This window comes from Sphaerulina musiva (genome assembly GCF_000320565.1).
Source record: "Sphaerulina musiva SO2202 unplaced genomic scaffold SEPMUscaffold_1, whole genome shotgun sequence".
In the NCBI taxonomy this organism is placed as follows: domain Eukaryota; kingdom Fungi; phylum Ascomycota; class Dothideomycetes; order Mycosphaerellales; family Mycosphaerellaceae; genus Sphaerulina; species Sphaerulina musiva.
The window spans coordinates 2,076,292-2,101,390 of NW_016017383.1; the positions used below are offsets into that span (position 1 = coordinate 2,076,292).

At 52.5% G+C, this 25,099-nt stretch overlaps 11 protein-coding genes across 11 annotated transcripts; 5 read left to right on the forward strand and 6 right to left on the reverse strand.

Annotated features, from left to right (window-relative positions):
• Positions 1-1,596, forward strand: SEPMUDRAFT_146031 (uncharacterized protein). The gene is made up of 2 exons (XM_016903410.1): positions 1-96; positions 239-1,596. Exons 1-2 carry the CDS (start codon positions 25-27, stop codon positions 1,310-1,312), a joined length of 1,146 nt encoding a protein of 381 aa, XP_016765022.1. The 5' UTR covers positions 1-24; the 3' UTR covers positions 1,313-1,596.
• SEPMUDRAFT_76574 (ethanolamine utilization protein) lies at positions 1,591-2,566 on the reverse strand. Its single transcript, XM_016910146.1, has 4 exons — positions 2,423-2,566; positions 2,128-2,263; positions 1,907-2,019; positions 1,591-1,776 (listed from the first exon to the last, which is right to left on the reverse strand). The coding sequence occupies exons 1-4, from the start codon at positions 2,459-2,461 to the stop codon at positions 1,681-1,683; spliced, it is 384 nt and encodes a 127-aa protein (XP_016765023.1). The 5' UTR covers positions 2,462-2,566; the 3' UTR covers positions 1,591-1,680.
• A 415-nt stretch (positions 2,567-2,981) lies between these two features.
• Positions 2,982-6,552, reverse strand: SEPMUDRAFT_146033 (uncharacterized protein). The gene is made up of 5 exons (XM_016903411.1): positions 6,131-6,552; positions 5,761-5,925; positions 3,512-5,676; positions 3,448-3,454; positions 2,982-3,390 (listed from the first exon to the last, which is right to left on the reverse strand). Exons 1-5 carry the CDS (start codon positions 6,390-6,392, stop codon positions 3,377-3,379), a joined length of 2,613 nt encoding a protein of 870 aa, XP_016765024.1. The 5' UTR covers positions 6,393-6,552; the 3' UTR covers positions 2,982-3,376.
• Positions 6,553-7,926: 1,374 nt separating this feature from the next.
• On the reverse strand, positions 7,927-10,076 carry SEPMUDRAFT_153008 (uncharacterized protein; the record flags this gene model as incomplete). The annotated part of the gene is made up of 4 exons (XM_016907496.1): positions 7,927-8,277; positions 8,354-9,524; positions 9,562-9,590; positions 9,628-10,076. The coding sequence occupies 4 exons, from the start codon at positions 10,074-10,076 to the stop codon at positions 8,184-8,186; spliced, it is 1,743 nt and encodes a 580-aa protein (XP_016765025.1). The 3' UTR covers positions 7,927-8,183.
• Positions 10,077-10,157: 81 nt separating this feature from the next.
• On the reverse strand, positions 10,158-10,912 carry SEPMUDRAFT_146035 (uncharacterized protein; the record flags this gene model as incomplete). The annotated part of the gene is made up of 1 exon (XM_016903412.1): positions 10,158-10,912. A coding segment is annotated over one exon (235 nt), but the record flags the coding sequence as incomplete, so codon positions are not given.
• Positions 10,913-11,739: 827 nt separating this feature from the next.
• SEPMUDRAFT_146036 (malate synthase) lies at positions 11,740-14,985 on the forward strand. Its single transcript, XM_016903413.1, has 3 exons — positions 11,740-12,228; positions 12,281-13,490; positions 13,553-14,985. The coding sequence occupies exons 1-3, from the start codon at positions 11,859-11,861 to the stop codon at positions 13,608-13,610; spliced, it is 1,638 nt and encodes a 545-aa protein (XP_016765027.1). The 5' UTR covers positions 11,740-11,858; the 3' UTR covers positions 13,611-14,985.
• Positions 14,073-14,891, reverse strand: SEPMUDRAFT_137642 (uncharacterized protein; the record flags this gene model as incomplete). Its single annotated transcript, XM_016902846.1, has 1 exon — positions 14,073-14,891. One exon carries the CDS (start codon positions 14,889-14,891, stop codon positions 14,073-14,075), a length of 819 nt encoding a protein of 272 aa, XP_016765028.1.
• A 167-nt stretch (positions 14,986-15,152) lies between the features above and the next one.
• Positions 15,153-16,715, forward strand: SEPMUDRAFT_146038 (uncharacterized protein). Its single transcript, XM_016903414.1, has 2 exons — positions 15,153-15,401; positions 15,515-16,715. Exon 2 carries the CDS (start codon positions 16,380-16,382, stop codon positions 16,656-16,658), a length of 279 nt encoding a protein of 92 aa, XP_016765029.1. The 5' UTR covers positions 15,153-15,401; positions 15,515-16,379; the 3' UTR covers positions 16,659-16,715.
• On the forward strand, positions 15,342-16,715 carry SEPMUDRAFT_76587 (ribosomal protein S30; the record flags this gene model as incomplete). Its single annotated transcript, XM_016910147.1, is given in 2 exon segments — positions 15,342-15,500; positions 15,515-16,715. The coding sequence occupies 2 exon segments, from the start codon at positions 15,342-15,344 to the stop codon at positions 15,641-15,643; spliced, it is 288 nt and encodes a 95-aa protein (XP_016765030.1). The 3' UTR covers positions 15,644-16,715.
• Positions 16,716-21,211: 4,496 nt separating this feature from the next.
• SEPMUDRAFT_146039 (uncharacterized protein) lies at positions 21,212-22,440 on the reverse strand. Its single transcript, XM_016903415.1, has 4 exons — positions 22,318-22,440; positions 22,046-22,217; positions 21,752-21,934; positions 21,212-21,687 (listed from the first exon to the last, which is right to left on the reverse strand). The coding sequence occupies exons 1-4, from the start codon at positions 22,345-22,347 to the stop codon at positions 21,626-21,628; spliced, it is 447 nt and encodes a 148-aa protein (XP_016765031.1). The 5' UTR covers positions 22,348-22,440; the 3' UTR covers positions 21,212-21,625.
• Positions 22,441-24,506: 2,066 nt separating this feature from the next.
• SEPMUDRAFT_129761 (uncharacterized protein) lies at positions 24,507-25,076 on the forward strand (the record flags this gene model as incomplete). Its single annotated transcript, XM_016902306.1, has 2 exons — positions 24,507-24,785; positions 24,944-25,076. Exons 1-2 carry the CDS (start codon positions 24,637-24,639, stop codon positions 25,074-25,076), a joined length of 282 nt encoding a protein of 93 aa, XP_016765032.1. The 5' UTR covers positions 24,507-24,636.
• Positions 25,077-25,099: the final 23 nt, after the last annotated feature.

Below are 25,099 nucleotides of genomic sequence, written 5' to 3' on the forward strand. Positions count from 1 at the left end.
CAGCCCAGCACGCAACATCATATCATGCTGGTGTCTCTCACCGTTGGCAAGGTCGACGCCGGCGTTGCTGTGCTCCTCACCGAGGACAAGCGACTGGTGAGCTCTCCCTCCACCTCCTCCACCACCACCTCCACCACCACTACCTCCTTCTCCTCACGCTCCTGTCCCATCACAGCGGACTCCTCTGTCCAGGTTGTCACCGCGTCGCGCTGTGCCTGACCCGTTGCCCCGCGTGTAGATCGAGTTCCCTTCGATCCTCCTGCCGCCCGACATCCAATCCGGCAGTATCGTCGATATCAATGTCGCGCGCAACCAACAAGCCGAATCTGTCGCCGACCAAAAGTTTTCCACGCTGCAGCGCGAGATAGTCGATGTATTTGGTTCCCAGTCCCCACAAGCGCCAGTGCTACGATGCAGGAACGCGACGCAGACGAGTCTGGTGCTCGAGTGGGACCCCGTAGAGCTCGCGACTGCCGAGTTTCGCAGCCTGAGCCTGTATAGGAATGGCACCAAGGCGGGCAACATCCCACGAGACAAGCTGAGCACGAAAATCAGTGGTCTGGCATTGGACACCGAGTATACCTTCCACCTCGTCCTGAGGACGAGCGCGGGTCAGTACACTTCAGAAAAGCTCCCTGTCAGGACCCATAAGATGACAGATCTGCACGGAATCACCGTCACGCCGGGTGTGATGCCTAGCCAGCTCAAGGACAGCCTCGCCGAGACTGTCAACAGGATGGGCGCAAAGATGATTGACACTGTTCGCATTGATACGACACATTTCGTGTGCACGGAAGCTCGAGGTCAGGCGTGGGAGAAGGCAAAGGAGCTGAACGTGCCCATCGTGGTGCCAGACTGGGTGAAGGGATGCGAACGCGAGGGCAGGCTAGTTGGTGTTCGAGGATACTATCTAGATGCGGACCCGAAGTTGAGACAGATGGGACCCAGTACACATCAGCAACGCGCCAGCGTGACTAGCATACCTGAGAGACTTCGCGACAGCCCGCGCATTGAGACCACGCCGCCAACACCAGAACGAACTAACGCGAGGCGAGACGAACGCAATCCGACGTCGTCGCCGCAGCCCTCTTCGCAGGAGAGTCTTCCCCGGGCAGACGGTGCATCTTCGGCGACTGGCACACCGATTCAGGAGAAACAGACCGAGTCTTCTGACGACGGATCAGACGATACCGAGACCGAAGAACCGGAACAGTCGCCACGAGAAAACGGGCGACCGGCTTCTACCGAAAGAGGAAGCAGCAAGGCGGCTCCGACTCCAGGTGACGAGCAGTTTTCTGAGGTAGAGCTTTAGTTGAGCATTTCAAGCGCCTTCCATGGCCATATTAGTGATCTCACAACCCGAATGGAGGGGTGTAGGTTGTGAGAGGCTGTGGCTGAGCTTTTGTAATCATTGAAGTTGCAATCCACACTGCAGTGTAAGACTTAATGCTTGGCACAGGGGACGTCTAGGTAATAGATAGACATTCCCGTCTCGAGTGTCTGGACGACAATGAACGCGCTACTCAGTGATCACTGTCCAAAAACACAAAATTTCAAGCTTCAGATTTCTCGTTATTCGCGCATTGATGAAAAGAAAACATAAGGTATCAACCACATGCGCCACGCCGACTTCAGTTCTCCACTTCAGAAAAGACCATTGGCAAGCAAGCCATGCTTTACCTATACATCACCCTCTTTCCGCTGCCCCGTGTAGAAAGCCAAGCCGTAGTCGTCGCTGCGAAAGGTAATTGTCGAACCTTTTGGGAAATAAAAGACCTGAAACAGAAAGGAGATGGATAGATAGATGGTCAGTCAGACTTTTTTTTTTGTTCTTGTTCATTGAGATTTCTCCAAAAAAAAGGCGGAAAAGAAACCAAAAAAAAAAGGAAAAAGAGGAAAAACTCACATCCCCCGGAGTAGCCTTGACCTCCTTTCCCGTAGCATGATCCCTGATGAAAAAACTTCCTTCAAGAATAATTTTCGTTTCGTGATATTTGTACGTATACACTAATTCTGTGCCTGTATCGCAACAAAAAAACCAAGAACAGTCAGGGCGGGAAATCGAATAATTCCATTCTTGAATCTCAAGTAATCTTGATTGAAAGAAGGGGTATATATCATACATACCTTTTTCCTGTCGATAAAAGCCCGCAGAAATGGGTGCGTCGGCGTCGAATTTGGTGTTGCGACAAGTGCTGACGACATCTCCCAAAAAGGCGTTGTTGTTGGCTATGTGTGGTGGTTTGTTGCTTTGAGCTTGGGGCTGGAAGAGTTGAAGAGGTCAGTAAAAGGTATTTCTTGACTTCTTTTTCCAAGAAAAAAGCAAAAAGCTGGTAGAGATGGGGATGGATATTGAAAAAGGGGGGAGAAGGTAAGCGCAGATAGTGAGTGAGTGAGTAAGTAATTAATACGTAAAACTGACCAGATATGTCATTGCCTCGAGTTTGGTTTCGGGCTCCATTTCTTTCGCTCGCCTGTACCTTAGGTATAGGCAGGTAGGTATAGGTCGGGTAGGTCGGTAAGCAGGCACAGGTAGCCAACACGTCCACTGACACTTGGGATTCAGATACGGGGGTATAAATCAGGTACTGGGCAAAAAAAAGAAAATCATACCTTAAATCCCTTCTTACCTCTCCTTATACCTACAGCCACACACATATCTTACTTAATACACACGGTATGTACGTACCTACTGTATCTCCAAGCTCCAAGCTCTCCCCTGGCCCCCGTAGCTCGTTCCCGGTCAGAATAAAATCCACGTGGGAGGTAAGCATGTCCTCTTCGAGCGAAAGGTATAATCCACCCCCTCGACACTAGGTTCTCCGCACGAGAAGAGATAAGGAGGCTCCGAAAGGATGAAGCGAGAGCAGAGCAGCAGGGCTGGGGGGGAAGTCGTGCAATATCCGGCGAAAGCGTCCCCGAATAATAATTGGACTTCCAACCTTAGTATGACCGCATTAGGAAATAAAAAGAGAAAAAGACCGACAGACTTCGCGCTTCTAGAGTCCTATACAAGCAAAAAGAACGTTGGACACGAATCCAACCACGACTCTATATTTCCTTTGTTTTTACAAATTCAGGCACAGTCGTGGCCCATAGTCGTCTATTCCTTCGACCTCACTCACCATTCGTCACATGAGAAGCAAGCCCCCGCCTACCAAAACACCTTACTCGCTGAGAACGCTTCACAGCATATATGCCGAAACCCCAAGAATGTGTCGCCGTGAACAATGATTCGCGTGCCGGACCAGGACGCAACGCCATACAACCGGAAAAGATATGCCATGACCCACAAAACGTCGCAAGGCAGTATCACAATCAACGATTTGCGCCAGTCCGAAAATGTAAAGAGCGAAAAGCCTCGCGGTGCAAGTACTTAGCCGAGGAGAACTAAAAGAAATCACGTTAGACCAGCAATCATCCCTGGTATGGTCGAGCAAGACTTACCTTCCCACTAAAGAAGAATCACGTTAGTTAGTCATCATCTCTGGTAGAGTCGAGAAAAACGTACCTTCCAATCCCACATCACTCCAACCCAGCTGATGTGCCCACGAACAGTGTACGCCATATCAATCTTGCCCAGCGCCATCTCCGGATTGCGATCCCTCAACTGCCTCTTATCGAGCCTACCTGACCCATCGGCACCTCCGGGGGAACTGAGGTTACCGTCCAGGTCCATGAGGCTAAAGACCATGCCTCTTCGACCAGGCTCAGACATGCGAACCTCCGCCGCCGTGCGTTCCAGTGGAGTGTCCCTGTCTCTGACCTGATGTAGGTCAGCAGTCGCCACTAGTCTCCGCTTTTCAGGAGGCGTGGCCTCGTAGCTATCTCTGCGACGCCACACCTCTTCGGAAAGCGCAACACATTTGTCAATGATGCCGATGCGCATCAGTGAGCCCATGATTTCCCATCGCTGTCGGATCCAGTCACGATCTTCGCTCTCAATTGCTTGGCAGCCCGCAATCATGAGCGGGTAGATGTGCACGAGTAGCATCCTGCTATTCAGTGGTACCGTTGCCAAGTATTGCAGGACGCGTTGCGCATACTGCTCATCTGTCAGGGGCGTGGGCAATTCGGGCACGGATTGGTGCAAGTGCAGCATGGTGGCATAGCGATATGCCTCTGCTGTTTGCAAAGCGTGTCGCACATCAGTCAAAGGGTCCTCAGGCCGCTCGATGTACGCTGGTGGTTCCCACTGTTCCAGGGATTCCATCAAGTCCCTAGCTTGACTGATGATTCCAATCGGATTCCGCTGCGACCTGCACACTTTGCGCACGAGGTTGGCAACATGCCCAATCAGTGGAAAAAGTGTTCCTGCGCAACCCATCAATGGATCTAATCGAGCATCTATGCCCATACCCAAATTGATGCCGAACCCGGGCGCACTGTGGCCAATCGCCAACTCGGGCGTCTCGTTTGGTGGCCACAGAGCATACTTGAAATCAATGCTGTCGTTGGCATCCACTGCTGTGACTCGAGCGATCACATCCATGTAGACCCATGCATTGCACAGGAACTTGAGCCGCGCAAGGTCTTCGCCAACATGAGGCGTCCTGTGGTGATCGTCCAGTGCCTTCTTCACAAGTGCAGCAGCGCCATTGATGTGCGCATTCCCCGTCTTCACATGGCTCTCCCATGCCTCAACAAAGCCCAGTGCGAGCGCAGTCGCGATGGCGGCGTGATTGAGCATGGTGTTGTCTCTCAATCCTTCGCGAATATTCTGCATGGCAACCGTCTTGTGATGTGCACCTACATATACTAGGCTCGGTGTATCTTGCGCCCCGTGGAATGCAGCCAGGGCGAGAAGTGCATGATGCAGACCGGTCGATTGTTTTGCAAGCGGCATGATCAATCTGCGCCATGGGTTCTCGGTAGGTCCATCAATGACTGATAGCACTCCGCATGTCTGCTGGTTGAATCGATCCATTAACATGTCCTCACTATCGAACGGCAGATCTGGTTGGCCCCATAGGTTGGATCCGGTACCATTCCACATGCCGTTGAAGTCAATGCAATTCGGCGAGGATCCCTGAGGACCTGGGGTCTGTAAGCGAGAAGGCCACATAAATGTATCCATATCTATAGGCTGTATGGGACCGATCAGATCGATGTCGTTGAAGATGCCATGTTCTTGCATGATGGGATCATTGGTCCCGGCTGAAAAAAGGGGTAGTTGGAAGTTCTCCGGCATGGAAAATGGGACAAAATCGGCCTGCGAGGCATTCAGGTTGTGGCCGTCTTGCAGCATCATTTCTGTCAACGTCGGCGACGGCCCTCGACCATGTACAGGGGATAGAGAGCGGGTGCGATAGACGAAAGCTGACTCGGGATTGAAGAGGATTGGTTGACCATTTGCATTGCCGTCATCGGGACTAGCGTTCTCGATCGTCTGCTGCGATTCTGGGCTCAGCTCGAGGTCTTCAGCGGGTACAAAACCACTGTCGGCTCGACTGTGGTAATCGCTCGACAAAAGATTTGACCCACGCTGGGGATCTTGGGACTGAATCAGTTCGTTCTCGTGCTTGAAGCCTCGTCGCGGGGCCTTTCGACGCGGCATTTGGGCCTCGTGAGGATCCGAAAGTGGCTTATCTAATATGTTAGGTGGTTCCGCCGTAGGTGTTGTCGATAGTGATGACAGAGCCGAGGCTTCTTGCGTTGGTGAGACGCGAGACGTGGCTGTGAATGTGTAAGTCTGGGCACATTGAGATTCCACTGTTGTACACCGTGCTACCATGCAGCCCTTTGCCAATATGGACGTACCCTGCTTTTGACTGGTGATGCTGGACTTTATCTGATGGCCGCCATAATCGCGCCACTGGAACACTTTCTTGTAGCCGCCGCACACGACGCCCCTCTTCGAACAGTTCATACACCCCGGCTTCTCTTCGCCACATTTGAGCCGCTTCGCTTTGCACGTAGAGCAACCTGGCACAATCTTTTATCAGTATTTTCGTCGAATTGCAAGTGCGAATCGTAAAGGTGTGGGCGCAGCGCAGGAAAGCAGATGCATCATCGTATATGTGATAGGAAGAGAGGAAGAGAGGAGGCAAGAGAACAGAGAGACAAAGAGAGAGAGAGAAAATGGCAGTATGTAGTCGTGATGTAAGGGTGCAAGTGCGGTCGCAATTACCATTCCGACTCTTCGTCTGCTTGGGCTTGTCGACTTTAGCACCCTTGACAGCGTCTGGACCAGCATCAACCTCTGCGGCGGCAGCAGCGGCAGCGGTTTTCTTAGGCACTGCCTTCTTTACCCCATCTTTCTTGCTGAGGCTTCGGGCGTGCTTGGAGCGGCGCGCAGGCTGCTCGGCGGGCTGCGGCGGATTTACGGGCGAGGTGTCTTCGCTCAGAATAACAGACGGCGATGGGAAGGGAAGCGGGCTGCCGTCGGCCATTTCAAGTCGAAGGCGTGCCGCGAGAGACGACAGTCAGCTCAGACAGACAGCGGCTCATCCTCCTGCTGCGATGAGGCTCGTCGGAGTCAGGACATGTCTTTGCGCAGTGCGGCGCGGCGAGGATGGGGAGGTGAGATGTGGCGGTGGTGGTGGGTAGTGATGGGTGGTGGGTGGTGGGTGGTAGAGGCAGTGGCCGTGGCCGTGGTGGACTGGTGGTGTCGTGACTCGTGGACGATTTTATTTCGAGGACCCCTCCGCACCAAAGCTTAAGGTGGGGTGAACGTGGATAAGATAGTGGGCGACGGGGTCAGGCAGGCTGGCACATGCAGAACAACGAATGAGTCCAGGTAGGCAGGGACATGTAGGAAGGAGGTAGGTGGTAGGAGGTAGTAGTGGTAGAAGGAGCGATCATGGCATGGCACACAGAAAGCGCAAGCTAGCAGAACCTATCGCGCTCCACCTCATACCTAATGGCAATGTGCCGTGACGAGGCACTGACGAGCGCAGTAGTGGCCGAGAAACCACGTGCCTGCCTCAGGTACCTATCAATCGCCTAAGTTAGGGCGGGGAGTGGGACTTGCTAGGAAGTAGCAGAAAGAGCATGAGCACAATCCAATAGCCTCCTATAGCCGGGAGAACTTCTTCCACTGCACTACCTGACCTTACATGTACCTACCTCCTACCTAGTAGGCTAGTACATGTACATGTATCTCCCTTACTCTACTAACCTTACCTCCTACTGCACTGCTCCATCACCATTACATACCTACATGTACCTGCTGCCTGTCTGCCTGTCTGCGCCACGCCACTCCGCGCCACACTCTACTGTACTCCACCCGTGCGCGTGCCACTCCCGACTGTCTGTTGCGGAGACCCGCATGGGGAATCCCATCAGGTTCTTCTCTGGTCTGGAACTTCGGCAGGGACACACACACACACACACACACACCATGTCACGCGTTTGCCAGCGCTGGGACCGCACCGAGAAAGAACTCTTATTACATCGTCTTGTATGTACCTCCTAGTGGGTACGTACATGTTATCCATTGTAGAGCCCCCTTCCACCACCCCCTTCATCACCTCGTTCCCGTCACCGCATCGGGCGGCTCGACGGGCTGACGGGAGGCACAGCACCCGCAAGCCGTCGACCACTACTCCTGTACGACTTGTACACCTCTCTCACCGCTGATCTGGCCGGCCCGCGATACGACGATACGCTTCATATCATCATGGGATAATGCACAATCAAGGCCAATCGACCACTGGAGACCCTCCCTTCACAGCGCTCGCCAACCTTCCCAGCCAAGTCGCCACGTACACACTGCTGCCGCCTGAGTAGGTAGAGGCTGTCCGCCCTGCGCTCTCACCTGTTGAGAAGTTGAGAACTATCGGATCCGCTGGCAAGGACTCGACCGGCCGTTCCGCTACCGTATCGACATGGCTCCTGCCTTACCTTTGCTTCTGACCGCATTGAGTGGACGCCCTTTGTGCAAGAAACGAAATGGTTCAATACAGCGCATGTGGTCAGGTTCTCGTATGTTTCGGCATCTTGTTCGGCCATCTGTCAGGCCCTTCGGTCGCTCGCGTATCCCACATCGTCGGCGGCAACGTAATAACATCGGCTGCTACTGCACAACTACCTGTACATTGGGACTGCGCAAGCGTCACGCGATAGCTTATCTGACGACGAATGCACTAGCTGTGGGATCCACGACAGTTGCCGTGCTACTTCCGATGCTGCTGGCAGGCAAGATCCTCGCTCTATAGCTGCTGCTACGAACACACTACTCTCTAAACGTGCTGTTCCAGCTCGAGATCAAGGACAAGGTTCGGTATCTGCGTGCCAGCCGGCATGCTGTACGTGAAACTCCACAGATCAAATTCGCTAGATAAGAAGGTCAGCTGCACGATGCGGACAATAATGCTTCACGCTGTAGACGCGATGGAAAGTCACAACTTACTTGACTGGGGCGCAGGATCCCCCAACGATTCCGCAGAAGCTCACGTTTGCTTCTGGCACAACCGTCCCGGATATCTTGACGTTGATACCCGACACATCAGCCCACGAGCGGATGTCACTTGTCCCAGACAATCCATTGGGACTGACGTGTAACACGAATTTGCTCGTGTCATTACCCTTGGGAAAGGTAAGATTCAATCGTCGGGCACTGACTTCGGCGTGTAGTGCCTCCATCTGGGGATATAGCGTGAGAAAACCAATGGTGCCGTCCTCACGCAGCCACTGAGCCACGGCGGGGTTAAAATGAGCGAGGTTTCTCGCCGGTCCTCCTTGAACGTTCATATCGAAGCTCTCGGCACCAATTGTCAGGTTGGTCGAGATCCACGACGTGACATTGCGAGGGACGTAATCATATGCGTCGGAAAGCGCAGAAGCCTGGAAAATTCTGCCTTCTTCACCTGGGTCATCGAACTCGGTCATTGATCTGAGCACTTTGTCGCTCAGCAGTCCCGAATCCAAATGGAATGGGGACAAGATCGCCACCAGAGGACCAATCTCATAGTCGTCATTGTGAGCAATGGCCCATGGCTTGAAGTTATTCCCAAACGGCGAAGCGTCCAAGCCCACGAGACTCCAGATCCAAAGAGCCATGATGGACATGTAGCGAGACTCATCATACCCATAAGCTCGGTCCCACGGCCCAGACAACTGCCGGAGATTTGCGTTGTAGAGCTGGCCGAACTGAGTCCAGGTGCTCGTGATCATCCGAGGAGCATTGACCCGTAGAGTCGAAGTCGACGGAAGGTATTTGACAGCGACAGTCAAGCCTAACAGCGACACCCCCGTATACGTGGGGCTATTGAACTCACTCAGACTGCCTCCGGTCTCGTCGAACAGGTCAATAATCTGCTGGGCCCACACCTCGCCTTCGGCTGTCAATGTCGCATTGTTCATCCGTGGTCCAATCCACGCTGATACGGCTGCCTTCATAATGGCAGCATTCGAATACGCTGGATAGAGGTTGTCATTGTCGATGCCGCCCACACGATAGGAGTCTCCAATCGCGTTCAGATGAAGACTGTCGAGCATGGCCAGTTGCAGCCATTCCGGAAGAAGAGTGTGATATTCTTCGAGGCACATTATGAAAGCCATGCCTATGAAACCTCTCCAATCTGGGGGAATCGGGGAGAAAGGTATCAATCAGCATACGGTCTAGGGTATCAAACCTCTGATCAATGCTTGAGAGGAGTGTATATGTTTGGTATTACAACACACAAGAAGAAAGGCATACTCGGATCCCACGTATTGTACATCACAGCTGGATACTTCTCCGTCCCCGGATATGGCTGTTCCGCATACGTTTGATACGTCCCAAACCATTGCTCGCTCGCGTTCGTGAATTGAGGTGCGATGATGTTCCCAAGGATTTTGATCGCCTGTTCGACGTCGTCCCCATCGTTCTCGTTGCGTGCGAGCAAACCGGTCGCATACCACGAAGACGAGCGCGTGTCGTGCAGGAGTGCCGTGTCGAATCTGTAGAGATACCCCGCTTGTCGGTCGTATAATTGGTCCATGAAGGTCAGGGATTGTCGAAGCAGGTCTTGAGCATAGTCGTCGCTAGGTCTTGCTATTGTGATCGGTTCTGCTGCCGCACATATCGATGGTAAGCAAGACAGAGCTGCCACTGCTGCTGCTGCTGCGGTCCCGGAAGAAGTGAGCTTCATGATGTCGGTAGCGCTGTAGCGGCGTCGTTGTCCACAGAATAAGATTGAAAAGAAAGAAAGAAATAAGATTGTGGAGAGGGGAAAGGTTGTTGGTTAAATGGCCCTGGATGGTGTCTACCGTAATTTCATATTTATTCCGTGTCTGCAGAGCCCACGGAACCGGCAGTGATGATAGACTTGCCATTGTGGAGTGGTTGATTAGCAGGTCAAGGCGTGAGCTCGCCTATTTGTACATAGTAAGTGCGGAGCTTGCAGACGCTATCGGCGTATGATAGCGTTAGAGTAGCAGCTTGCAGATTGACAGGACAATTACGGTTCAAATCAACAGACTGGGAAGAGTGAAGAAAGTGAAGAAGAGGGAAAGGACGGTCCATGCGGCGCGATAGCAGGACGTACTGCTAGAGTTGTGCTGTTACCTGCAGTCACTACTTTCCAGACTCGGGCATTTTTCGACAGCTGCAGCAAAATCAACCTCATGGATGTAGACAGCATTGCTCAATGCGGAAGATATGATCGCGTGCAAGGTTGTTCGAAGTGATCGAGCTGGACGAGGTCTGCCTGCAGAGGAAGTCGGAATGGTAGTACGAGACTCTCTGGTCTACTACAGCAGGAATAGGGTCTGGTCATTGTGTATCGGCTTCGAGACTGACTCTACGTAAGCCTCTGCACACTCCTCGTAAGTCCAGTGGTGTTGTTGCGCAGAAGACGGTGGCCTGAGAGGATGGAGGAATTGGACGTCCAGTTTTCGAGGTCCTGCTGAAGATGAAGCAGGCGCACAGAGACATTGTGGCGATGAGGAGGGGTTTCCTCCGCTGCGCAGGCTTGATGATTGTCCATTTGGAGGAGTTGGAGAGGAATGGTATTATTGATGATATGATGAAGAACAAGTGTTGGGGCCAGACTCCTAAGACATGGAGAGTGTGTTCCAGGGCAGCTTTCCCGTGTGTCTTGCCGGTGTGGGTAGTGCGGCAGCTCCGGGTGCTGCGGCAGTTGCGGAAGCCCTTCACATGCACCCGACCTGACCTGGGCTTGCTGGGATGGGCTAAGCTTGCGGTTGGTGCTGTCATGCCGAATCTACTGCTTTGTCGTTCATCAACAGCCGAGGTCGATCTCCCCACACTTTTTCACGTTCCTCACGGCTCAAGCACTACCATTCTCTCTCAGTGCGCGGCAGCAGCAGCAGCAGGGGCCGCAGTATGGTCCCTCCCCTTGCTATATGTGCGATATCATCTCAATGCACCCTACATTACAGAGGATGAGGAGGAGGAGGAGCAGGAGGAAGAGGGAGAGTAGGAGGAGGAGGCCTGTCCCGTCCAACCGACGGTATTGTATACAAAGTTGATCGTGGGCAGGGGATGATCGGAGCGGATGCGATGACGGCGGGCGGGCGGGCAGCCATCAATGTGAATGAATGCGCCGCGTCCTTCTCCCCTCCTCGGCATAAGGTACCTACAGTAAGGTAGGTTAGCTTGGGTCAGGTCAGGTCAGGTCATGTCAGGTTAGGTCAGGTCAGGTTAGGTGATGAGCAGCAGCAGCTGGTGAGAGACAGACTCGAGACGAAGCTTCCAGGTGCAATGCTGTTGTGACGTATAATAACCACTGCTCCATTTGTGCGCCTCCCCTCTGCACTTCATCATCATCATCTTCTCCTCTTCGTACTTCCACCACCTCCTCCTCCTTCCCGACCTTTGTTCTACCAGCATTGATCTGAGTAGCGTCCATTCGAGTACAGAAACCACCGCGCGTCTGAAGAGTCCCCCCCATCTCCTCATATCGCCCATCATGCCTACGCCCGTCAACACCGACCAGATCCTGAAGGATGTCAACATCCTCGGCAGGCTCGACGACCAGCGGCGGCGAGTGCTCAGCAAAGAGGCCATCATCTTCCTCGCCGTGCTCCACCGCACCTTCAACGCTACACGCAAGTCGCTTCTCGAGAGGCGCCAGGTTCGCCAGCAAGAGCTTGACAATGGCCATCAACTCGACTTCCTCCCCGAGACCAAGCACATCCGCGACAACAAGACCTGGAGAGCTGCTCCACCCGCGCCTGGAATGGCTGACAGACGCTTGGAAATTACTGGGCCCGTTGACCGAAAGATGGTTGTAAACGCATTGAACTCGGATGTATGGACATATATGGCCGATTTCGAGGGTCCGTTTGGTATCCTCTCTTCACTGCCATTCCTGCTGCTGACTTGTCCTAGACGCCAGTGCTCCCACGTGGGACAACATGATCAATGGCCAGGTCAACCTGTATGATGCCATTCGCAAACAAATTGACTTCAAGCAAGGCGAGAAGGAGTACAAGCTGCGTACAGACCGCACACTTCCAACCCTCATTGCTCGTGCCCGTGGTTGGCATCTCGAGGAGAAGCACTTTACCGTTGATGGAGAGCCAATGTCTGGTTCGCTGTTCGACTTTGGATTATACTTCTTCAACAATGCCCATGAGTTGGTGAAGCGTGGCGCTGGTCCATACTTCTATCTGCCCAAGATGGAGTCCCACCTCGAAGCACGTCTCTGGAACGATGTCTTCAACCTTTCCCAGGACTATATTGGCATGCCGCGTGGCACCATTCGTGGAACCGTCCTCATTGAGACCATTACAGCCGCATTTGAGATGGACGAGATCATCTACGAGCTCCGCGACCACTCTTCTGGCCTGAACTGTGGTCGATGGGATTACATCTTCTCCGTGATCAAGCGCTTCCGCCAAAATCCCGCCTTTGTCCTCCCCGATCGATCGGCCGTGACCATGACCGTACCATTCATGGACGCTTATGTTCGCCTGCTCATCAAAACTTGCCACTCCCGTGGTGTCCACGCCATGGGTGGCATGGCAGCCCAAATTCCCATCAAGAACGACGAGAAGGCTAACGCAGCGGTCATGGACCAGGTTCGTGCTGACAAGCTTCGTGAGGTCCGTGCTGGCCACGATGGCACCTGGGTTGCTCACCCAGGTCTCGCACCTATCGCGGGTGCCGTCTTCAACGAGCACATGCCCACACCTAACCAAATCTACCGAAGACGCGAGGACGTCGAAGTCAATGCCAATGATCTGCTGAACATGAATGTTCCTGGCAAAGTCACCGAGGACGGTATTCGTAAGAACTTGAACATTGGCTTGGGCTATATGGAGGGTTGGCTTCGTGGTGTCGGATGTGTTCCAATCAACTTCCTCATGGAGGACGCAGCGACCGCCGAGGTATCGCGATCGCAGCTGTGGCAGTGGTGCAGACATGGCGTGTCCACTGCAGAAGGCAAGAAGGTCGACAAGCAGTATGCATTGAAGCTCCTGTACGAGCAGGCAGCGGAACTCGAAAAGAATGGACCAAAGGGCAACAAGTATAACTTGGCCGCCAAGTACTTTGCCACGCAAGTCACTGGCGAGGAGTATGCAGAGTTCTTGACATCGTAAGTTGGAGTCTCTACTCGAGATGTTCTCGTGGAAGAAAAGTGCTAACATGATTTGACAGATTGTTGTATAACGAAATCACGAACCAGGGTGACAAAATTGCTGCCGCCAAGTTGTAAATTTATGCAAATTTCTTATTGATTTATGAAGCCATGTAGATGCGTCCACCAGATAGTGTATTGAATCACCTACAGCTTCTTTGTGATTACTACGTCAGATTTGCTCGCTACCATACCTCTCGAAGAGATGTTGTGCAGAGTGTCCCGTTTTCGAGTTGTGAGGCTGTATATGACTGTTCACCAACTCCAGCAGGACGTATGTACTACAGCAGGAAGGAACGCCCGTTGGTCGAATACTGCATTAGCATTTCTTCCACGAAAAGACGGCGAAAAGTGCGCATATGTATGCCAAAAGACAGAAGAGCCAAGACGCGAAAAAGAGTCTATCGATGCGTTGCTGATATCATGTTCTGCCAAATGCCTGTTGGTTATCACCTCTGCTGGAGTACAATGGTCTCCATATATCATGAATTCGTTAGCCAAATACCTCAGTGCCCATCCTTCCACCAAGTTCTATTTCCTCTACCACCAGTTACTCGAACGCTTGTGGTTGTATTTCTTCTCGCCCGGCAATTTGGCCTCAATGACTTCCTGCATGGTGAGATTCTGCCAGATCTCGAGCGGCAGCCATCCAATCCTCGCTCTGTCACCGAAGCCGCCAAACCAGTAGATATGGTCTACCACCAATTGTGCATAGTGGCTTTGGTGGATGTCATTTCCCGGCTGCCAATAGATCGAGTCGGGATGGCTTCGGAGGAAGCACGCTTGAATCTTCCCATCTTGGAGCCTCTCTGCAGAGATTGTCTCCAAGTGCCCATGCAGCGAGAAGCGCGGCAGAGCGGCGGGGGTGTGTGGTGTGGGAATCTCGTCTTCATCTTGTGTTTTCCACATCCAGCTCGTGAACGTGTCAAGCATCGAGTATGTATTCTTTTGTATCGGCCACCATCGAATACTGAGAGATATGTTGGAACCGTGATTATAATTCTTATATGGCGTCGCAATATCCAGCGCGAGCAGCACGGGATTGCCGCTGTGAGGGTCGCAGTCGGCGTAGTACTCCATGAGGCCTATGGGCGAGCCGTCCATGCCCTCGGGTCGGTTTTCGGATGCGGAGACATCTTTGTTGCTGGTGGTGCTGGGGAAGACGGTCACGAGATCGCCAACGGTCGTCAAATGGAGAATCTTTCGTGCTTGAGCTACGGACTCTCGCACTGTCGGGAAGTGGAAGTCGTCGCTCGACGAAGCGTCCGGGTTGGCGAAGACGTGCTGTGGCGTAATCTGTCCGACGGAGCTGGCAGCAGACAGAGCAGCGGTGGCGACGAGAAGGCTGGCAGTCTTCATCGTAGGCGGTGCAGGCTTACTTGCTTGTATACTGAATGAGAATATATATATGAGAGTCTTTCGACGTCTGCCTGTCTACAAAGTACTATGATATGGTAAACAGAGGCCTCCAGGTTCACTTCACGACAGGGTCTGGAGACGCAAGTTGAAGTCTGCCTATCGACGACATGTGACCTCGTACATTAGTCATGCCAAGACCCCCCAGCACCAGACCCAAATTCCGCAGACGCCATCATCACTTCACATCGACTTCGAACACCACCGCCATCAACGCAATCCGTGAGTCCACTCCCGCCGCATCGACTGCACCTTCGCAAACGCAACTGCCGCCCTCTCGCTCGCTCGCACGTACGGAACGGCCTTCACGAAACGCACACCCCGACTGACATCCGCATTTTTGCCACCCACAGAACAGACAATTTCCCGTGAACAGCACATCCAACCGCAATCATGGGTAAGGTGCACGGCTCTCTCGCTCGTGCCGGAAAGGTCAAGTCGCAGACTCCAAAGGTACGTGTGCCACAAATGCTGCTCTGCTGCTACTGCGTTGCGGAGCGAGAGCATGGAGAAAACAAAAACAGCCGCAGACCCTCAGGAGAAGAGGCTGACGTATGTTTCATCAGGTCGAGCCCCAGGAGAAGAAGAAGGTCCCCAAGGGCCGCGCGAAGAAGCGCATCCAATACACTCGCCGCTTCGTCAACGTCACCATGACCGGCGGAAAGAGGAAGATGAACCCCAACCCAACCTCATAGGCGACTCATACCACACATGACAACACCACCACACATGATGACTGGACGGAAGGAAGATGGTCTTTTTGCGTGATGGGGTTTGGAGAAGCGCGAGGCAAAAACGAGAAGCGCAGAACACGACATGGAAATGAGGCAACGGCGTTTTTCCCTTTTTTTGAGGCAGAACTGGGCTGGATGTCTCGAGAGTTGCGTTCCTCTCATCTCCTCAAACCCGATCGTTTGGGAGGAGAGGTGCTAGCTTGAAGAAGGAAGTCGAGCACACAACATGAAAATGGTGAAAGGCTTCTGGTTCTGTATACTCCCGTAGTAGCTTGAACTGCGCAAGGCTTCTCACGCACATACTGTGGTTTGGCTCCAACTACCAATATTGTGACCACAGCGCCCATTGTGCTGCATGCGATCCTTGCAAAGGCCAATGTCTTCCAGGAAACCATGCCTATGTAACTGGTATCTCCAAAAGCAGGGTCGCCTGTTTCTGGAGCTTCCTACCAGAACAGGTTATGTCACATCCGTCATCGGGTATCAACTACATGGGCTACCATTTGGTGGACGGCACGACGAACAAATTACGCCGGATTGGGTTGCCACTCTGTGTATACGTCGATTGATCTTGCATATGGCTCAAGTTTAGCAGGTCTTGCTGCTCAACGACAAACATTACGTAGCCAGAAGCCATCAATCCCAGAATCCGCCACGGTCCCCGGAAGTGCTATTCCATCGTCGTCAATGGTCCTCGATGTCCCTCATCCTCATCCTCATCCTTGACCTCGCCCAAAACGTGGCCGTGCACCGCCAATTGCTTCTTGTGTTTGATGTCCCTCTCCTGTCGATCCATGTCCAGTATCCTCATCCTCGAAGCCTCTACTGCATCTGGCTCAGTGTAGAGAATATACAGCTTCAACGCTCGACCCTGCCCATCGTTATTCTCCACCATATTTACCCCGACCAACGAATAGCCCACTGGAAGGGTGATAATAGTACATACGTTATTCTGTTCGCAGATCTCAGCAAGTGATTGGGGGCCCGTTATTGCTATCGTGTCAGAGTTTAGGGTATCAGAACTGTCAGAACTCTTTTTAGCGCTGTGCTTGACATCCGATGAAACGCGACGAGAAGAGAGTGCTGCCTGTACGAGGTGATTGTCAGATTCCAGGCGACGTAGCGGGTTTACCTTGCCCAATGAAGTACAGTCCGCCTGCTCGCATTCCTGCTCGCCTGTAGCTGTGATCCTCGATGCCGTCATCTCGCTATCGGTCCCTTCAAATTCGTTCAACAGCGTACTGATCTCGTTACTCGGTGCGTGATGGCCCATTTCTAAGACCGTGGCCTTCGGCTGGTCGGCATCGCCAGAATTAGTCGTGATGACGGACACGTCGTGTGTGCCGGACTTCTTGGCCTTCTTCTTTTTCTTCTTGCTCTTCTTCGAAGGATCAACCGCATCGCCGTCAAGCGACGGATCGTTTGCGGCAACATCCAGAACGCTGGCGCTCTCGGCCGCGGAGACGGGTAACTGTACAGAGTGAGTACATGGATCATGAAGAGCTGCTGCGTGTGCAATCACCTCGTCTGCCGGCTGTGAGTCGATAGAGAGGGCAGCATCAGCCTTATGATCGCCCTCAGCATCTACAGAGGCTTGAAGATCAGTCCCAGTCGAGAAAATATTAGTTAATCCGGTGAAGCGACGCAGAATGGATGGACCGGCGGGAGAGTCAACACTCGCTGCCGCAACTATCTCCGGGCTGTCGCTGACTACGTCGTCACGACGTACTTCCGTTGCGGCGGGTTCATGGAGCTCCACGGCATCCGTACATTCTGATGGAGACTTCAGCATCTCTGAACACACATCGGTCTCCGCGATGACCTCGGGTTGCTCAGTGATTGAAGCTGGCCTTAAACTGGTCGTGACCTTACGCGTTGGCAGCTGGTCTGGCTTTGGGAGTTCTGCCGAGCTCACACGCGACGTGGCGCGAGAGTTGCCTTTGCTTGCCTTTGCTTTCTTTGCCTTCTTCGGCTTGCTGAACTGGCTGTACGATTCGGTCTGCGCGGGTCCCTTTGCTTTAGCCTCTTCCTTCGCTCTAGCTTCTTTTCTAGATTGGGGTTCTCCACTAGCAGCCTGGCCGAGTCCAGGCGAGCTGGGGGTATTGGGAGCGGTCACAAAATACGCGGAGGGTCGGTCCGAACTCCCAGAGGCCGTACGCTGACGAGCGATTTTCATACGCGGGTCACTGTTACTCGCAGTGGTTGTTGGAGGGCTCGAGGTGTCAAGCTGTGGCAATGTGATCAAAATTTCCGGCTTGGTCGTGGGTAAAGTCGCGGCGTCGACACTGCCGTAGTCCTTGTTTAATGACTGGGTTTCCGCTTGAGCTTGAGTAGCAACATCAGCACTCTCGACATGTTCAGCGGCGGATTTTTCGTCAAACGTGGACTCCAGTGTTGGTTGCAAGGGTGTCTGATCCTCGATGGCTGCAGCAGTATCAGATACGATCTCAGCATCGGTGTGTGCGCGCGGCCCATCGTCCGAGATGACACTCGCGGTGTGGAAGCTGTCATCAACATGTTCCTCCTCAGGCCTGCTCTTAGCATCGGCAGTCTTTGTTTTTGAAGTTTCACTGCTCGCCGGCATCGGCTTCACTTCGCTCTCAGGAGCTGTCAAGCTCGTCTGTACGGTATGTTCAAGGAGCATGCCTTGCGCAGCTTGAAGCGAGTCCGGAACTCCGGACCGCAGGGAGTCAGAACGCTTCATCGGCGTAGTATTACTGAGGACCACAGGTTCAGCACACGAGCTGGCATCATCAGGTATGGACCTGAGAGCCAGACGACTATTCTGGGCATCTTCTTCGGATGGTTTGCTGACACTGTCTTCGTGACGGCCAGTGTTCTTAGCGTTGTTCTTTTTGCTGTTGTTGCCAGGTCTCTTTCTGCTCTTAGGTGTCCCAGGTACAGCCGCTGTTACTGGTTCGTTGGTGTTGGTAGACGTCACCTCTTTGCGGATAGGCTCCGTGGCCCGTGATGACGAGTGTTCGTGATGGGCTGCCGTTGGTGCCTGAACAGGTAGCGGGGGGTTGATAGCTGAGGTCTGAATGTATTGCATCGAGGAAGGCACGGTATTCTTCAGATCGCCAGGTGATATCCCCCAGGCTGAGCGAGGTTGAAAATCTTTATGGGCAGGGTCCCAAAATTCCCGGGCAACTGAAACAGAGATCGGTTGCTCGCGGAACAGCAACGACGGCTGCTCGATACAATTTCGAGCGCCATCTGCTGTAATGAAAGTAATGTATGTGCGAGAGTAGACGCCTTTGAGACTCTGCGTTACAAATGGTCCATGGACCTCGCCAACTGGTCCGAACTGGGAAAAGCAAGCAACGATATCAGCGTGTGAAGCACTTTCACCGATACCGAAAGCTATCAACTTCTTTGCGTACAAGCACTTCGGCCCAATCGATGTCTTAGTGCAGCCGAATTCGGGAAGTGGTATTCCAGACTGTCCGCTGGCCGTGCTGAAAGCTGATGGATCGCGGTTGTCAGCATGACTGGGAGCGACTGTGTATTGTCCGGCAGGATTCAACGACGGCATGCTGGTGAGTCGCTGCATGTTTCCAGACCCTGCTAGAGCCTGAGAGGTACGACGAGGATCGTGCAGGATCTGTGTAGGTCCGTGTGGAAAGTGCTCTGGATGGTGGGAATATGGCGTTGTGTTCTCGTCATGCTTCGACGACCTTGAAGAGCCGTACATTTGGGTATGTCGGTTATTGGCGCTGAAATGGCGATCGTCAAATTGCTTGCTAAAAGCGACAATCTCATTCGAAGTGCCTGATGGATGTCGCCTCCAAAAGTGATGAGCTTCGTCAATGCTGGATTGACCCACGCTATTGCGTCCTCGGCCACCTCGACCGCGGCCTCTACTGAGGGGAAATGTGCCACCCTTGCCTCCATACGATGCATTGCTCTCACGTCGCTTGGTTTGCGATCGCTCTGATTCTGGGTCATAGCTTCCATGACCTGCCTGGTTGACAAACTTGGCTGTATTTAGAGTACGCTCACTAACCTGCGGCGGTCCATACCCGTATGGAGATCGATTTGGTGCGAACGCATTATGATCATTCATCTGCATGCGATGAGAATGATGTGACTGAAAACCCGGAGGTGCCTGCGTATGGTTGAAGTCTGACTGTGGCTGGGGAAGATTGCCAGGGGCAAGGGATTGAAACGTGGATGGACCACGGGTCGCAAATTGTGGCATCATGCTGACTGGGGGCATTTGCGTGTGTTGTCGAGACTGCTGATGTGTTTTACTGGATGCGAATCTGGAATAATGAGTAGCCTGCGGTGGTTCGGAGTCTGTAGGATTCCGAGAATAATTGTGCGTGCCCGCAGGGCCACGAGCGTTGTGGGAAAGCACACGCGAAGGCGTTGGCTGGGTCTGACCACTGTAGCTGCGACGATGCGAGGCGGACTCGAGGGTCGCCGTTGACTGCACGGGTGTGTTCATATTGCTCGAGCTAAAGACTGTGGCTGTCGGCTTAAGTACTTTGGTCGGGATTGTGGAGGTTGGGGTGGTCTCCTTCCGCGAATGCAACCGTGACCTGTCGTCGGGCTGCGCGACTTGCGGCTGTGAGGCCTGGTCCAATTCGAGAACACCTGCTGTGTTCGTCGCGACTGAAGCAGCAGGGAGCGATGGCGAAGCAGATGAGGCATTGTACTGCTGTGAATTACGGAGGTCGTGCTGGATGGCTGCAACAACCACGTCGAGAAATTCGCTGCCGTACAGCTCGATCTCTGAAGCCTCGAAAAAGGTGTGTGCGCGCGCTGCTGGATTCAACAGGTGAACACTGAAGGTGGGATCGTTGAGGTAATCTGGGCCCTTCTGCTCGAACCACTCTTTCTGGACGTGCGGAACACGATTTTGGGAGTTATTCAGTGCGATGCACAGCCAAACCTGCTTGAGGAACCTGAAACCCTGCACTTGAATCTCGATTGCAGGAAACTGTTCGCGAAGGAAAGCCTCTTCGCTATCCTGGGTTGCATTCTGAGGAAACTGCCAGGGCATGATCGCACCCCATCGCTTGGAAGCCTCTTCGAACAGAAGCGCGGAGTAGGGTAGGATGTCGTCGAAACGGTTGCTGGAGGCGATGACTGGGCGGTGTTCGTCGGCCATGATTGCGACTGGCCAGTGCCGACCAGCGTGTCAAGCTCAGGGCGATGGTAACTGGCAGCGAGCGTGGTTGCGCTGAGGGCGGATCAGAGTGAAAGGGAGCGAAGGTTCTGGTCGTGAGCACACCTGGGCCTGTTGAAGGATGGATGTGGGTGAGTGGGTGAGAGTGGGAGGGTGGTGATTGTGGTGTGTGTGTGTGAGAGAGAGAAATGTGGGTGGGGTGTTGCGAATTGTTTGCGCAATGGCAAGTGCGCCGGACAGCTTGGGGAAGGCGACGCCCACTCTTCAGCCTGCTTCACTTCACCCGCGGAGTCGGAGCCGTCAATTGGCGTGGCAACTGGCGCGGCACGACCACCTAGCACCTGAACAAGAACAGATCATGGATCACTTCAGGCGCTGCGGGTGCCGCATCTTCAGGCTTTTGAAATGCTGGAGCGGTGACTACAACGAACGCGCCCGTTTGTGTGCGTGTGCATTATCAGCGGGTACGCGCTATGCTGCAGAAAGAGGCAGGAAATGAAGGCGAGCTTACATGAACGACATTGGACGCGCACTCGGTCTGCACGTCTGGAACAGTTGCCATCCTCAGCGGCCGGTGACATACGATATCAGCATCGGCATCAGCATCTCCTCGAAACCATTGCCCAGCACCATGTCCTTGTGTGCGAATGGCATCACCATACAGCGCTGCTACAGGACTGTCCTCTGCTCATTTCAATTCATTCGGAGTAGAGCTCATTCTCTGGTCTTGAATAGGGGGGCCTGATACCCAGTCCCAAATGCGTCTCCAATCCGTACCCGCAATGTAATTCCGACCGACTATACGCACTTCACTTGCTTTCTGGGGTCTGCTTTATGAGCTTCAAAATCTCACTCTCATTCTCTCCCGCAACTGTGTCATGTCAGTACGATGCCATGAAAACTGAGTCAAACACGCGCTCGCCAAATGTACGCACCAGCTTTGCCACTGTTCCAATCCACGATCACTGGGCGCAGGAACGAGTCTTCGCTCTTCTTGAACTTCCGCAGTGCATCACTGGTGCCTGTGGCGTCCTTGATCACGCTGCCCGCATGCGATGGACCTATGTAGTCCAGGATGCTGCTCAATTGATCGGCCGTTGGTGGACCCTCCTGCACCTCTACATGCCATTATCAGCAACTGCTCTCTATTCGTGTGGTATGTTCCCGGATCTTGCTCAAGCTCTTACTGACTCCCATCAGTACCACCCTATATCGGCCTCGTCACGTACCGAGCTCGAAATCGGTTCGCTCCTGCTTGCTCTGCTTGCTGTGATCACTGGCTTGGTCCTCTGTAGCATGTGCTACGCTGGCAGCATTGAGCTGCTTGAGCAATGTGTGAACGCGCGTCGATGTTGGAAGTTTGGGGTTATGGAAGAGAGTCACGACGTCCTTGACGCCAGCCTGCCCTGTTGTCAGCGCCGTCCAACTGCGATCTGTAATAGTAAGATATGCAACGCATGCCATCGCACGCGCATGGCGGAGAAGACCATCGATACCATACCTCCTTGAATAGATTCTTGAACAAGCCCATGATGCCTGTGGTGAAACTTCTTTGTCTATCCGATGTGTTCGCATGTGAAGCATTCGCACAGGGTAAGTAGAGGTAGTCTCGTTAAGACTTCCTGTACGTACCTGGTACGCACGAGACGAGGTACTGCCGAGCTGCGCTAGGGACTACCTTATAATCCACGGTGGGATACCGCATCGACCTTCATGTCCACGGTGGAGAGCATTCAGAGCACAATCACCGCATACAGGTACCAGCAGATTATAATAGGATAGGGAAGGTTTGAGGTAGAACAATCCGAGATATAACTTCCGGTCCCGCTTATTGTAGGTTGTTGAAGCATCGATAGAACCCATCACAGAGCACCCCTTAGGGATATTCAGCTTTTTATATGCTGTTATCACTCGCGTGGACTGTGGATATAAGCACCGTGCTTATAAGCTTATATCTGGTGCTAGCCGAATTGGGTGCGTCTTCAACTTCTTGGAGGTATTCCTATACCTTTCTATAGCGTGCATAGACATTATAAGAGGTTCTACCCTACAAGATCTGGAGTACCTGTATTACGAGAGTCTACGTCGTTGGCAGCGTGACGATATGATCTTGTGCACCACTGCAATATACAATTTGAGATCAGCTGCCTTACTGCAACATACATTTTGAGATCAGCTGCCTCACTGACAAGGCGCCGACCCTCGAACATGCTCTATCTGGACTGTACATGTTGGAACCATGTAACATAGGTACCTAGCATGCCCTCGAACATGCTCTATCTGGGCTGTACATATTGAAATCTAGGCTTTAACCATGTAACATTGGCACCTAGCATTTTATCAGGCAATATGAGTTTAATTGGTATGGAACGATCTCCAAACCTTGCGAAGCGCAGCGTAGGTCAGGTGCAGGGGGGAGTAGAGGCCAATCAATCTGGCTTAGTGGTATACCTTGTAGGTGGCCAGAGAATTCGTGTCGAAATCGCACGGTTTGATTGGTGCAATCCTTCGTACTGGTTACATGGGCAAGGTATTCTTCTTAGTACTGTACCTAATAGGCTAATATAGAGCCTACCGCCTAGAGGTATACATAGGTACGGTGGTACCTACTACCTTACCTCCCCCCATCTTTTCCTTCTAGATATGTTATACCTTTAACACCTTGGAAGTCAATACTGATTCATTGATTGGTGCTGTTTATTACTGCTCAATTAGGCGATAGTATAGTATTGGTATAGTTCAAATATGTGCATCACTCGACGACGTAGTACTACGCCTAGTCTTTGCTGCTGCTTTTTTCTAAGGTATCCCGACGGCACTACAATAACGTAAAATCGTCTTCGGAATTCGTCTGGTACCTACACTCCGCCCTCTGCTGAACACTCGTGGCAGAATCGTGTCCGAGCCCCCCCCGGAATCCGGATTTCTTCCTTAATAGTCTTTTGGTAGGGACGTGAACCAGCAGGATGTTACCTGTAGTCCTGTGTGGACGGCAACGACAGCCTTTTCACTTCCCTGCAGCGACCAAAACGGCAGCAACGTAGGCACGGCGTCAATTTCAACGACTTACATGAAGACGGGAATTACGACGTTCCCCTAGTCCAGGCTGTGATATTCGTAGCGGCCGGCTCCAAGATTACATTACCAAACATCGATACAAGAATCTTGGCCAATTGTCACCACTGAATCGGCATTTCCTCTTACGCTAACAGTGCGGTACCAGAGTCTATACGGGTTTCCGTTGTGGTTTGCTGGTTTTTTTTACAACAACCAGCGATATTTCGGGAATCAATCATTCGTATCCGTGTTTCATGTTGCCTAGTGCACCCCCGTATCGGCTCTAAGCCCGCTTGCTTCGTAGGACTATGTTTGAACCACATACCACAATATCGCCCAATTGAGTAAGGTAGTGATAAACAGCACCAATCAATAAATCAGTATTAACTTGGTATCAAAGGTATAACATATCCAGAAGGAAAAAATGGGGGTAGGACCTTCCCCATGTAACCAACATTTCACCCATGTTACCTGATATCCAACATGCCACCTGTGTCACATGGTTTCAACAAACTGTATCAGGTCTCTAGAGAAGGTATAGGAGCAAATGCCCTCTCCCTCTTCTTCTTCTTCTTCTCCTCTCTCTCTCTCTGGTAGGCCCAAGAAAAAAAAAATAATAACACATATTCCTTGTATCCAGCAGCAGCAGCAGCAGCAGCAGCAGCAGCAGCCCTCTCTCTCTCAAACCAAACAAACAAACAAACAAACAGAAACCCACCAAAGCAATCAGCCTATCTAGGTATTCATCATCATCATCATAATCATGGCGAAAATCATGTCCCTGTACGCCATCGCTCTGCTACTTGCAGCGTCAACCGTTACCGCCCAGCTACCTGGAGACGACTGGAGGTGGTGCGACAGCGGAACATCAGGCACCGGTTACTGCGAGAGCAGACGCTGGCACACATATTGGTATGTGAAGAATCACATAATTCTTTTCTTTTTTTTTCCTTTCAACCCCACCAAACCATCAAACCAAACCAAAAGCAGAAACCCCCCAAAAAATAAGAAGAAAAAAAAAAGAACATAGTAGTAGTCAAGGTAGTCAAATTTACTAACCCTTTCAACAGCTGTTCCGCCGAACCCGCCAGCTCGGGACCATTCCAAACACCCAGACAAATCAAGGCCACGTCCGGTACCGCATGTCAAGAAGATCCCAATTTTTCTGGTACCTATCTCGGTACGGTCTATTGTGCGGCGTAGTCTTTTTTTTTTTTCTTTCTTTT

Coding starts and splice junctions, on each gene's coding strand:
- SEPMUDRAFT_76574 (XM_016910146.1), bottom strand. CDS start 2,461: ATGGAGCCCGAAACCAAACTCGAGGCAATGACATATCTG. Junction 2,020..2,127: donor CTTTTATCGACAGGAAAAAG/GTATGTATGATA, acceptor GTTGCGATACAG/GCACAGAATTAGTGTATACG. Junction 1,777..1,906: donor TCAAGGCTACTCCGGGGGAT/GTGAGTTTTTCC, acceptor TTTCTGTTTCAG/GTCTTTTATTTCCCAAAAGG.
- SEPMUDRAFT_146039 (XM_016903415.1), bottom strand. CDS start 22,347: ATGGGCTTGTTCAAGAATCTATTCAAGGAG. Junction 22,218..22,317: donor TCAAGAATCTATTCAAGGAG/GTATGGTATCGA, acceptor ACAACAGGGCAG/GCTGGCGTCAAGGACGTCGT. Junction 21,688..21,751: donor TTGGAACAGTGGCAAAGCTG/GTGCGTACATTT, acceptor GACATGACACAG/TTGCGGGAGAGAATGAGAGT.
- SEPMUDRAFT_146036 (XM_016903413.1), top strand. CDS start 11,859: ATGCCTACGCCCGTCAACACCGACCAGATCCTGAAGGATGTCAACATC. Junction 12,229..12,280: donor ATATATGGCCGATTTCGAGG/GTCCGTTTGGTA, acceptor GACTTGTCCTAG/ACGCCAGTGCTCCCACGTGG. Junction 13,491..13,552: donor TATGCAGAGTTCTTGACATC/GTAAGTTGGAGT, acceptor ATGATTTGACAG/ATTGTTGTATAACGAAATCA.
- SEPMUDRAFT_146038 (XM_016903414.1), top strand. CDS start 16,380: ATGTCCCTCATCCTCATCCTCATCCTTGACCTCGCCCAAAACGTGGCC.
- SEPMUDRAFT_146031 (XM_016903410.1), top strand. CDS start 25: ATGCTGGTGTCTCTCACCGTTGGCAAGGTCGACGCCGGCGTTGCTGTG. Junction 97..238: donor TCACCGAGGACAAGCGACTG/GTGAGCTCTCCC, acceptor CCCCGCGTGTAG/ATCGAGTTCCCTTCGATCCT.
- SEPMUDRAFT_146033 (XM_016903411.1), bottom strand. CDS start 6,392: ATGGCCGACGGCAGCCCGCTTCCCTTCCCATCGCCGTCTGTTATTCTG. Junction 5,926..6,130: donor GCAGACGAAGAGTCGGAATG/GTAATTGCGACC, acceptor AGATTGTGCCAG/GTTGCTCTACGTGCAAAGCG. Junction 5,677..5,760: donor CATCACCAGTCAAAAGCAGG/GTACGTCCATAT, acceptor ACACATTCACAG/CCACGTCTCGCGTCTCACCA.